At 34.7% G+C, this 12,679-nt stretch overlaps 1 protein-coding gene across 1 annotated transcript in view; it reads left to right on the forward strand.

Moving 5' to 3' along the window:
- The window catches only part of Farsb (phenylalanyl-tRNA synthetase subunit beta), a 71,537-nt gene that overhangs the window by 18,623 nt on the left and 40,235 nt on the right, over positions 1 to 12,679 (forward strand). The window contains exons 6-13 of the mRNA XM_027941873.3: positions 2,895 to 3,045; positions 3,638 to 3,746; positions 4,688 to 4,758; positions 6,970 to 7,031; positions 8,146 to 8,197; positions 11,515 to 11,576; positions 11,919 to 12,126; positions 12,587 to 12,667. Coding sequence (XP_027797674.2) covers positions 2,895 to 3,045; positions 3,638 to 3,746; positions 4,688 to 4,758; positions 6,970 to 7,031; positions 8,146 to 8,197; positions 11,515 to 11,576; positions 11,919 to 12,126; positions 12,587 to 12,667 — 796 coding nt within the window. The remainder of the gene's footprint in view (positions 1 to 2,894; positions 3,046 to 3,637; positions 3,747 to 4,687; positions 4,759 to 6,969; positions 7,032 to 8,145; positions 8,198 to 11,514; positions 11,577 to 11,918; positions 12,127 to 12,586; positions 12,668 to 12,679) is intronic.

A 12,679-nucleotide genomic window follows, 5' to 3' on the forward strand; every position in this document is an offset into this window, starting at 1 on the left:
AATAAAGTGGAAGCAGCAATAACACCATGAACAAGGGGATAGATGGGGAAAAATAATATAGCCATAAGATAATATTTTAGAAAAATAATAAAAGAAAAAATGGCAGAAATAAAAAATGAGAAAAGGAGGACAAAGGATAGAAAAAGAATATTTTTAAAAGGAGAAAAGACATAAAAAAACACAAAAAAATAGCAACAACAACAAAAATTTAAAAAATAAATTTTTTTTTTTTTCCTCTGCCAGGGTGCTTGAATGAGCAGGAAAGAGTGAGTATTTGTAGTCTGTGATGATTGAGGTTTCTTTCTGTGTCTTCTTGGGCTCTATGCCTCTTGGACAGAGTAAAGGCTGGGGGTTGTTCACTCCTCCTCTTCTTTCTTTTTTGGGTGCTTCTCAGTTGATTACAGGAGTTTGTTGAATGTCTCTCAGCTGCTTTGCATGGTACAGTGAGGAAGAGCAGATCATAGAGCTCCCAGGTGAAGATTCTCTCTGGGCCTGTTTTGGTTGAGATCAGGGTAGATGTCATTCCCATGGTGTGTCAAGGAAGTAGCACAGCATATGAAACTCCTTCAAAATTGTCTCCAGAGGTGTTTGTGCACAGAATGGGGTAACACCAACTCTGTGGCGTGAGGCTGTATGTCCCCAAAGGTGGAGAGAGGCCATGGAGTCTGAAAACATCTGCAGGGGGCTGGAGTTGGAGCAAGTATGGCAGCAGGTTCCATCTGATCTGCCCATGATTCCAGTGTTGCCTCTTCTGTGTCCTGTGTGCCATCACACATGCCTGCTCACTTCCCCAGACTCTGGCAGTTGGGTTATCAAGCCACAAATTCCAAAAGCAGGTGCTTCCTGTATTCCCACGTGCTGCAGTCAGTGATGGAACTCTTGTCAAGTTTGTGTCAGTCTCTGACTAAACTGACTGCTGCTCACTCAGCAGTGCCATGATAGTACTCAGGGGTCTCAGAGACAGGAAAGTGCAGGGGCCTTTCACTCCTGAAGTAGTAGTAAGCTCAGACAATAGGGCTCTTCTCAACATGGTTTCCAGTTGCAACACTGTGAGAATATGCTTGGAAGTGCAGAGAACTCTAGAACCCATTCGCCATGGAAATCTTAGGACTGTTGTCTGTTTAGACTATATTTCTGCAAGTTGCTGAAAACTGTGCCATTGATGGTCACTGGAACTCTCCCTCTTTCATTTCCACTCCCACCAAGCAGGGCTTCCCTTTTCCTCTACTGTGTAGTTGGTACTGGGACATTCTCTATTTCGCTATCCACAGTCTCTAGGTTTCTCCAAGTCTGTCTGTCCACTATTGAACTCCAGTGTTTTCCCCATGATCATTTACCTCAAAAAGCAGCTGCATCCCAGTTGTTTCATTTCTATCTCATGGAGAAGCAGGCAAATGCTGGGTGCTCTTAATCTGCCACCTTGTGAAGTGAAACTCAACCTCTGTTCTATATAGTATTTCTTGAAGCCATCAGCATTCCTTAAGGAAAGAAGAGAACACATCCTAATAGTCCGGTGTGCTCGAGTCATTTCCTTTCAGTAAATCCTAATTAACCTCTTAGTTTTAGAAATTTGTGTTTTCCAAGGAATATATCCATTTCAGTGTATTGCCATAAAGTTGTTCATAATGTTTTCTTACTATCCTTTTAGTATCTGTAGTGATCTCACCTCTTCTTCTTTTTTCCCCTACTTTGTCAGTGTGGCTAGAAGTTTAGCAATTTTATTGATCTTTTAAAGAACAAACTTTTGGTTTCATTGTTTTTTATTTTTTTTCATTATTTTTTGCCTCTTTTCCTGTTTTTAATTGATCAAGCAGTGCTTTTTTCTATGACTGACAAGTCTCTACCTTCTTACCTTTGGATTTAGCAATTGTTAATTTATCTAAACTTTCTGAATCGTGTGTATTTTATCATATGGTAGTTCTGTTTATCGTCTTCCATAAGCACGTAATTCATTGAGTAAAGTAACACTTTCTTTTTGCTTGCCTGCAGTTCTATTTAACCATAGTTTATAAAGTTGTAGTTCACCACTCTTGATCAAAATTTAATATTATACATTTTCTGTTGTAGTTATATTTGTAATAATTCATAAATACTCAAATATGTGTGCACATATGTGTTAAACTAATTTAAAGAAATCTTAACACAAGTTCTGGCCAAATTTCTCTTTTTGAATTAATTGACTATTAAAAAACTTAGACTTAAATTTGTGACCCTCCCTGTAAGATTTAGGCCTTTAGATTCTAATTTAGTTTTACATTTCCTAGCTTTGTTTTATATCCCTATTTCTGTTTTTTTCTTTTATATTTTGTAGCTTACTATAAATACCTAAAATTACCTTAAATTCTTTGTGGATAAATTACAAGATAATTGATATTAATAGCTTTTGAACTTTGTTACACATTTAACTTGAAATGTAATTCATAGCTTTAAAATCAAGTAATACAGCTCTGTGACAGAAAATTTAGGAAAATAGAGAAAGTTAAAAAAGAAAAGAAAAGAAAAACCCACAATAACTAAGTAGCTTATTTTAATCCAATATATAATTTATGTTTACTGGAGGACACCAAGAAGAAATCAGTTAAAGGAAGGTAAAGGGAATGCTGACTTTGAAGCTGTCCTAGTAACATAGCACTTGGGAAATCACAGTGACATGGAATTTGCTTCATATACTGAAGTGTGTTTTAAGTAGCTTTGTAATTTCTTAGTACTTGAAAAGGTGTAAGAATTTATTATAATCTACTAAAGATACCATATAATAGAAAGTGCTGTTTTAGGGAAATGTTTAAAATAAGTTTTTAAAATACATAGTGTTATTTTTAGAATTTCTGCTTTGAAATATTCAAATCTCTTTCCTTTTTTTTTCATTTCCTTTCCTTCTTCCTCTCAACATTTAGGAAAAGAGCATTGGTTGCCATTGGTACTCATGATTTGGACACTTTATCAGGCCCTTTCACCTACACTGCAAAGCGTCCTTCAGATATCAAATTCAAGCCTCTGAATAAGACTAAGGAGTATACAGCCTGTGAATTAATGAACATATACAAGGTAAATATTCTTTTTTATTTTGCAGTAGCTTTGAATAAATCATCGGATGCATTCAAAGTTGTCTTGAAGTTAGGGAAATGTAATAAATGCTTGGTTAAAAAGCAACAGTTTTGGGCTCTAATCCAGAGATACTGACTGATTTCCTCTGATTTAAAGTGGGGCCTAGATCATAATTTTGTTTGTTTACTTTTTTTAATTACTTTTTTAATCTGTGGGATGATTTTAATGTATTTGTAGAATTAAGAACCACTTAAATTGACTACCATATTTTAATCTTCATATTTGTATAAAATTAAAACTCATGCAAATATAAGGAAAATAATATTTGGTAGGCAACTGGGAGGGATACTGTTATAAAGTGTCTGCCTCTCATTACTAACATTTTAGAGTCTGACAATGAACGTGAATTCTACTAACACTTTCAATTGCTAATAAATAAAAATAGTGCATATCAGTGAAGAGCTTTTTGTGATTTGGAATGTTTTAATGTTTTTCTGACTCCCCCCCCCACTTATAAAATATCAGTGTATGCATTAATTATAATAATAGAAATTTTTAAAATTAACTTTGTTTGACTTGATTTTTTTTTCAGACTGACAACCACCTTAAACATTACTTGCATATCATTGAAAATAAACCTCTGTACCCAGTTATCTATGATAGCAATGGTGTCGTCCTTTCAATGCCTCCAATCATCAATGGTGAGTTCCTTCATGAGCATCATGAATTATTGCTGTTTCTTCTTATTCTTTAGCATTTTTGTAGATTCTCAGTAACTTGGCTGATCAAATCAAACGACTCAATCTGATAGTCTCAGGTCTTTTGTTGATTTTATTCTAATAGTTCTTTTCATTATTCAATAATATTTTACTAATGATTTTTATATAATTTATAAATTTGTAAATATTTATAAATGTATGAGTACTTGTAAACATTTATACACTTATAATTATTTATACACTCATAAATATTTACTGATAACAGTTTCTGGATTTTGTTATATTCTTCCGAAGGATGTTGATATTTTAGTTTTAGTAGTCATTCACTTGGTTAAACTCAGAAGTCACACTCTGTCTTGCCTACAGTTTTTTAGTTAAACTACAACTTTTAATCTAAGTTCTACACTCAATTTCTTTTTGAAGGCTTTTTTTATGAGGCAGTTTGAATGTGTTTGCAGAATTTAATGTCTAAGCCATGGATGTTTGACTTTTTGGAGGTGAGAAAGAGGTTTAGCTAATTCACCATGAGAAGGAAAATCCTCTTCTTGAGATCTTGAACTTTAGCAGTTACAGTGGTTACATGGGCCTCAGAGTTAACCACCCAGAGCTTAGCTTTGCTATTTGCTAGCTAATGATCATGGCAAGTTGCTTAATCTCTCTAAATTTTAGTTGTCTTGTCTGAAGTTAGGTCATAGGTTGTGGTAAAGATTAGATAACAGTCTCAGTAAAGGTTTGTTATTCTTTTATTGTATTCTCCAACTTGCCATGAAAGTTTAAAATAAAAGTTGTATATCCCCTTATCTCTAAGGTGTTAATTTATATTTTTTTCTAAATTTAAAATGTAGCTTCTATTTTGATGAGCTTTGTAATACAGTTATGTTTTTTAAAATGGTTGTTTTGTTATTGTTTTATGTTCATTGCAGGGAATCATTCCAAAATAACAGTAAATACTAGAAATGTATTTATTGAATGCACAGGAACTGACTTTACTAAGGTAAATAAAACTTCTAATTTTTTTTTTTTTTTTTTTCCCAATACTGAGCATTGAATCAGGAACACTTGACCACTGAGCTGCATTCCCAGCCTATTTTAGTTTTTATTTTGAGACAGTCTTGCTAAGTTGCCATGTCTGGCCTTGAATTTTTGATCCACTAACCTGAGCCTCCCAAGTTTCTGGGCTTACAGGTGTGCCCCACCACACCCAGCTAAAATTTCTAATTTTATACCATCAAATAGAATAGATTTTACTTTTAAATCAAGTTGTATGGTAGAAATTAAGATATTTTAAGACATATTTATTTCATGTTTAGAAAAGTAGAATATTAAATCAGTGTAAATTCTGTATGTTGTTTATGGTGTTTTCATTTGACAAATTTTTTTTGCTTTTTTTTGGTACCAGGAATTGAACTTAGGGGTGCTTAACCACTGAGCTACATCCTGAGCCCTTTTTTATATTTTATTTAGAGACAGGATCTCTACAAGTTGCTTAGGGCCTTGATAAGTTGCTGAGGCTGGCTTTGTTTTGTCTTTTAAAATTTTAAAAATTTCTTTAAAAATTTTTTTTTTAGTTGTAGATGGACACAATATCTTTATTTTCATTTATTTATTTTTATGGGTGCTGAGGATCGAACCCATGCCTCACACATGCTAGGAAATTGTTCCACCCCTGAGCTATTGCCTCAGCCTTCCCAGCTGCTGGGATTGCAGGTGTATGCCACACTGCCTGGCTGACAACGTTTAATGAACGCTTAATGTCTTCTCAGTGCCAGGGATTTTTAATGAGCACTTAATGTCTTTTCAGTGCCAGGGATTTAAGAATGGTTACATGTTTTTTGACTTCAAATAACTTGTCTAATGGGAGAATCTGCCATATACATGACAATAAAAAAGAGACTAGAATAAGTACCATAACAAGACCAGTAAAAACCATGTATCTTAGTTGGTTTCATTTAAATGCTGAATGATTTCCTATCTTTGTGTACTTGAAAGTTTTCTGTAAAGAAGTTTTAAATTAATAAAGGGTTTAGGCATATAAAAATATCTAGAAGATGTAGTTTACCAGTTGTTCACTCACTTTTATTTGCTACCTACTTTGGATTATGTTGGAATGGATTACTATGAAAGCTTCCCACCCCCCAAAACTGGGAATTAAACCCAAGTCATCACAAATGTTAGGCAAGTGCTCTACCATTGAGCTACATCCCTAGACCTTTTTATTTTTGAAACAGGTTCTCATTAAGTTGCCCAAGATGCCCTCAAACTTGCAATTTTCTTTCTTCAGCCTTCCAAGTAGCTGGGATTATAGGCGTGTGTCACCATTATTTGGGTGACATATATATCAGCATAGGGTGAGTTGGCAGTTGAGCAAATTCCGAAAGATAAACTAGAATAACAGAAGGCGGCTGGAGTATAAAGATAGGGGAGATACCTGGTATTTGTGTGGGTCTTATAGGATTGTGGACATTTTAAGGTATTTCATTTGTAACATTTACCTGTCATATTTGCCTTCAGAAATATTGTCAGGATAATATAAGATTTAACTGTTAAAACATTTTTAAGCCTTTAAGTTATGCATTGACAGACCTTAGGTATTTTTTCTGAAACTTATATAATAATTAAATTTACATAAGAGCAATGCATACATTCCAATTAGGTTAGCATATTTTTTCCTACTTATTTTCAATTAAAAATTATTTAACAAGCTTGTGGTTCTTACTGAGCACCATCTTATGTGTATTAATGCATCTGATGCTCACAGTGACAAATGAGATAGGAATTTTTATTGTGTCCACTTAACAGATAAGAAAAGTGAGATGAAGTGAGGATAAAGTAGCTTGTCTGAAGTCACACTGTCAGTCAGTGGTTGAGCCAGTATTCCAGCAGTCTGGTTTGAGAAACTGATGAAATTGAAAACATTTAATCCAGCAATTGGCCATTTATCTCTCTTGAACCTGGTGAACCAAGGTTGGGAGTGGGGAACTAAATGATTTGTCTCGGTCATGGATTGTAACTCTCAAAGAGCTGCATAAATGCAGAGCACCTGAAGATAAGAATACCCTACTCATAAGTTTTTATTCCATTTTCTTTCTTGGAATGTAAATGTAAAGGTCCATTTTTATGTGATTGGGGACTAATTATTTTAAATATTCATTACCCCCTGAATGGAGAATATATAAATTACCATAATACTCTTTTTCTTTTGCAGGCAAAAATAGTTCTTGATATTATTGTCACCATGTTCAGTGAATATTGTGAAAATCAATTCATGTAAGTTCATTCAGCATCTTTATTGATGGCTTCTGTTTTGAAGTTGAGTCATTGGGCCTTGTGCTAAATATAATGATGAAAAATATGGTTCCTGTAACTAGAATATAGAATATGTTAAAAGAAATAAGAAATATGGCTAAGTAATGTAGAAAGCAAAAAGTGATAAATACTTGAGACGTTTTGGCGATGTTCTGGTATTTGTAAGGTCAAGTTACTATTGGCTGAAGCAATCTGGGGTGGTGTCTTGGAGGCATTGAAATTTAGACTGTATTTAGGGATTACTGAGTCTGAGAATGTCTAGGAGGAACAGCAAGAGGCACAACTAAACAAAGAGAAATATATGAGAGCAAAATATATATGCCATATATTTATCAGTAAAATTACTTTTTTCCAAAGTGTGTGTGTGTGTATGTATTTTTGTACAGGGAATTAAACCCAGGGATGCTTTACCACTGAGCTACATCTCTAGATCCCTGGCCCTTTTTATTTTTTGATTTTGAGACAGGATCTTGCTAGGTTGCTTAGGAACTCCCTAAGTTGCCGAGGTGGGTCTGGAACTTGTGATCCTCCTGCTTCAGCCTCCTGATTCACTGGAATTACAGGCATGTACCTAGCTCAAAGCATATTTTTAATTAAAAAAAATTAAACCTATATGGCCTTTACTGTGTACGGTATTGATTATGATTCACAGTACATGTATAATTATAAAATGCATGACTGAAATTATATGGGCTGTATTAGTTGTGTTTGTTATTTTCTTTAACTCATTTTGCATTTCAGTGGTTTTATCAGTTAACTTTTGTCACGTAACACTACCCTGATGAAACCTGGGATACCAGATTAGCAGAAAGTCCATATAGGATGCATGCTTTGCACTACCAGGAAATAAATTTTGCAAGTGGACACTGCCTACAGGGACATGGGAGCCTTACGAAATGAAATGGTAGAATAATATATAGGAAGATTAGTTCACACAGTGTTAGAGTATGATAGATTGAGTGTATTGAGATTGGAGTTGTAGCTCAAATTAAAGATTGATTAACCATGTACATTGCTGGAATTCTGACACATTTTTTTCTTCTTAAGCATTTTATTTCTGACATTTGTTTTTTAGGGTTGAAGCAGCTGAGGTAGTTTTTCCTAATGGGAAGTCAAATACTTTTCCAGTAAGTATTTAAGAACTGATGGTGACAACAGTATAATGGCTCCAGAGTGCTTGTGTTCTGTTGATTTACCCATCCATCCATTCACCCACCCTCCTTCATGCCAGACACTTCACAATGACCCTGTGAGGATGTTTTTTGACTTCAAATAACTAGTCTAATTGGAGAGTGCGATTATTTATGCCTTTTCTAGAAGAAGATTCTGAGATCTTGAGATTTTAAATAGGTTGCCTATTAATACAGTGGTGGAGCTAGGACTTAAGATCAGACAGTGTGACATCAGATGCCAACATGCTGGGTTATACAATCACATTATAAGGCCATAATTTTTGTGATCTTATTAACTAGCTAACTGGGTAATTTATAGTCTCACCCCTTTAAGATTACTAAGCCCTGCAAATCTAATTAGTCTGTTCACACTTGAATTAACAGTTGCTGAAGGCCATCCCTGTAACTAATACATAATTCCAATTGTGTTAATGAGACTAATTCAGTAGCAAGTACAGCTATTGTCAGAACATAGAATATTAGTAAAAAATTTAAATTAGTTTTATTTTTATACTTCTTTCTGATGATACTGGGGATTCATCCCAGGGTCTTATGCATGCCAGGCAAATGCTCTGCTGCTGAGCTTATACCCTCAGCTCCTAAACTAGTATTATTCTTAATTGACTGGACTTACTTCCCCCCAAGATGGCTACATATAAAGATGGCTATTCTGAAACATGACAGTATCACAGTAAATTAGTTGTGGTTCTGACTCAGCGAGACCATTCTTTGATGAGCTTTTTTCTCTTTGGATTTTTTTTAGTTCCTTTGTCATTTATGAAGTGAATCAGAGCCTAAATAGTTAAATAGCTTTTAAAGTAAATTAAACTTGCCATGACCAAAACATCTCCCTCCCCAAAACATTAGGTTTAACAATGCATTTTATTCTAGAACATTTATTATTAGTCAAAATAACTGTATAATCATAAAAGGCATAACTGAAATTACTTGGTCAATATCAAGGTTTTTTAAATTTTTAATTGATCTGGAATTTAGTAGTTATTATCAGTTAGCTTTTGTTGTATAACAAACTACGCTAAGACAGTGGCTTAAAATAACAGCCATTTACTTATCTCCTGATTCTCTTGGTCACTTCAATGGTTCTTCGTTTCTGGGCCAACTTAGCTGATCTCTGCTGAGCTTGCTCATATGGGTAGCCATGTGGCTGGTTAACTGATGGCAGGATGATCTGAAATGGCCTCACTCATATATCTGTTTCTTGTTGTGGGGTCAGGGTGTCAACTGTCCCTAATCATCATCCAGCTTGCTAGCTTGTTTTTTTCATGTTCACATGCTGCTGCTGATGGAAACCAGGGCCTTGTGTGTGCTAGCAAGCTCTGAGCTACACACACCCTCTACCCACACTTGGGCTTCTTAATATGATGGTGGGTTCCAGGGTTTCCAGCAACAAGAGAGCAAGCCCATCATGCTTTCAATCATGATGTCCTGTTGGCCATCACTGATGTGGTGGAGAAATAGATGCCATCTCCTAACTGTAGGATCTGTAGTGTCATGTTGCAAAACCATGGATGTAGAGAGATTAAGAATTTGTGATTATTTACCTCACTAGTAGTTGGAATTAACCACAGATAGCTTTTTAGATTGTTTTTTAAAATGTCTGATTTGAGGAAAGTTTCTCTTTAATATGAGGAATTGTCAAGTGTTACTAAAACGAAGTATATACTTTTGTGAAAGGGGAGAAATGTGTTTTAAAATTTGGTTTACTTTTCTCATTTGGATCATTTATTTATGTTAAGAGAGCTTTCATAAATTCGACGTCTTTCTGAAAAGGAGTACTACACTGGTGTTTGGCATTTGTTAATTTATTTTCTCCTAAACTTTGGTTAGAATAGCTCTCAGGTTGTCTTCTCAGAGGGGAAGGGTCCTCTAGAGGTTCACTGCCTCTTCTTCACATGAAGTAGCAAAATTTCACAAATACTTTGAAAGTTCTTTGCTAGGCTTTTAAATTTTTAGAAAAGAATAAAATTTGAAATAAGATAAGTGGTAGAGAGAAATGGTTAATGGCTAATGGTGAGAGCTTTGGAATTAGGATTTCTTAATTTGTTTATCAAGTCAAATTTATTTTTTAATTACTTTATACATACATTTATTCATTAAATATATACCAAATGCTTATTATCTTATAGGAATTTTTCTAAGCTCTGGGAATATAGCAGCAATTAGACTCAGCAGCTTAGTACTTGGGACCCAGTACTAGTTTTTCTCTAAAACTCACATTCCTTATCTGTAAAATAAGGATACTAACATTGAGGGGACTAAGAGATTATCAAAAGTATATCTTGAACTGTTAAGCTCACAGTAACTATTCAGTAAAGGTTTGTTATTACTGTTGTCATCTGAGTATCTTGACCAGTCTGTGCCACCCCAATTCTACTGTGCATTCAATTCACCTGGGAATCTTGATAGCCTGCAGTGTGGGCTATCAAGTTTAGTATGTGTAGTGTCATTGATGCTAGCTTGACCTGTGAAGAATGTAAGTCTGCCTTTCTCACAAGCACTCAGGTAATGCTGATACTCTCGCTTTGAAGACTGTATTTTGAGTAGCAAGGCTCTGGTGCATGGCCCTTGCTTGGATCAAAATAGGTTTTAAATATACAGCCTTTTTGATAGTGACGTTTATACTTTTAGAGTAATTTGGTGCTAAGAAATATTTGTTTCCAAAGTGTGGAAATCCCTGGATGGTAAATTATGTTCCATTTGAAGTATAGTAAGTATCAATTTATGAGATGTTCCCACCCCTTTTATCTCCTCAAGCAGATTGATAGCCAAGACTTGGGGCATCATTGATTTTTCCCATGTGGGACATAGTAATAGAGAAATGTCTTAACATTCTTAGACTCAGTATGATGGATGGTACGTTGTGACACTTGAATTATTCTTTTTTGGTCACACACACCTGCTTGCGAAGATGAGACTGAAAATCTTTATCAGGATTTATAAACATCTTGGAAATGATGTAATGCAGCTATGTTTTACTGTAGGGAATGTGGAATAAGCATCTAAAGAGAAAAATGTTTGGCATAAGTAGTACAAATCATCTAGCAAGTAGAATGTTCATATAAGAATGTAATGTAGCAATTTGTTTTTCTGTAATAATTTTTAAAACATCAAGTTTATTTTCAATATGTGACTCTAAAGATACTTTCTTGGCAAGGTAATAAAGCTGCAACAACAACTAATTGAATTAGAAAGAGTCTAAAACTATATCCAGTGGGAAATGATTTAAGCTTTCAAACTCTTTTCTCTTTAAGGAACTGGCTTACCGAAAGGAGATAGTTAGAGCTGATCTTATTAACAAGAAAGTTGGAATCAGGTATGTTTTAAAAACTTCATTTATTTATTGTTGGAGAAAGCTTTGGAATTAGGCTCTCTCAATTTGTTTATCAAGTCATTAATTTATTCCTTTGTTACTTCATGTGTAACATGTACAAACTTCATACAAGGCTATTTAATTTTTCTGAAAGAATGCTTGGAGAGGATTTTGATATTGTTCAGAGTAAGTTAAAAAATGAGATGGCATCAGTTAGGATGTCTAATGTCTAATAGGATTCAAAAAGAAAGTTATGGTTTCAGGTAGTAGTGTTATCTTAAGTCAAAATGTAAACATGTTTTACATAATCCAGAAAAGTTTATGGTTTGTACATTCCTTTTTCAGAGAAACTCCGGAAAATCTTGCCAAGCTCCTGACCAGGATGTATTTAAAGTCAGAAGTCATAGGTGATGGGAATCAGATTGAGATTGAAATCCCTCCAACCAGAGCTGACATTATCCATGCGTGTGATATTGTAGAAGATGCAGCTATTGCTTATGGATATAACAACATTCAGATGACTCTCCCGAAAACATACACCATAGCTAATCAAGTAAGATTGCACCCTTAAATAAACACTCCTTATTGTTAGAAACTGATTATTGAATGCCAGGAAGGCTTTGAGAAAAACAGAACATAAGAATTAAGCAGTATTTGGACATGCTTTGCTATGAGAAGCATTTGCTGTGGAAAGGATACAAAACAGATGCCCAAATTAAGAGTAAGTTGAAAACCTGTGATGACTAGTTCTTTGAAGAAAGACAGGTTTTGAGAATACAGCCCTTGTTGAATCAGACTAGGAGATTCATTTTCTCAATGTGGGCCTGAAGGCAGAATTGTGTGGGGGAGATGTGGGTGGGGTGGGGACAGGGTGTAATCTATATAGATAGTGGGGTATTAATTGTGTGGGGATAGGGTGAGGGTTGTATGCTTTTAATGACATGTTCAATATAAATGTATTATTTTAAAAATGGAGATATTATTGAGGTGAAATAAAGTGAATTTTTTTCTAGTTTCCTCTTAATAAGCTCACTGAACTTCTCAGACATGACATGGCAGCAGCTGGATTCACTGAAGCACTTACCTTTGCTCTGGTATGTCTTAAA

The sequence above is a fragment of the Marmota flaviventris genome, chromosome 11 (genome assembly GCF_047511675.1).
Source record: "Marmota flaviventris isolate mMarFla1 chromosome 11, mMarFla1.hap1, whole genome shotgun sequence".
In the NCBI taxonomy this organism is placed as follows: Eukaryota; Metazoa; Chordata; class Mammalia; order Rodentia; family Sciuridae; genus Marmota; species Marmota flaviventris.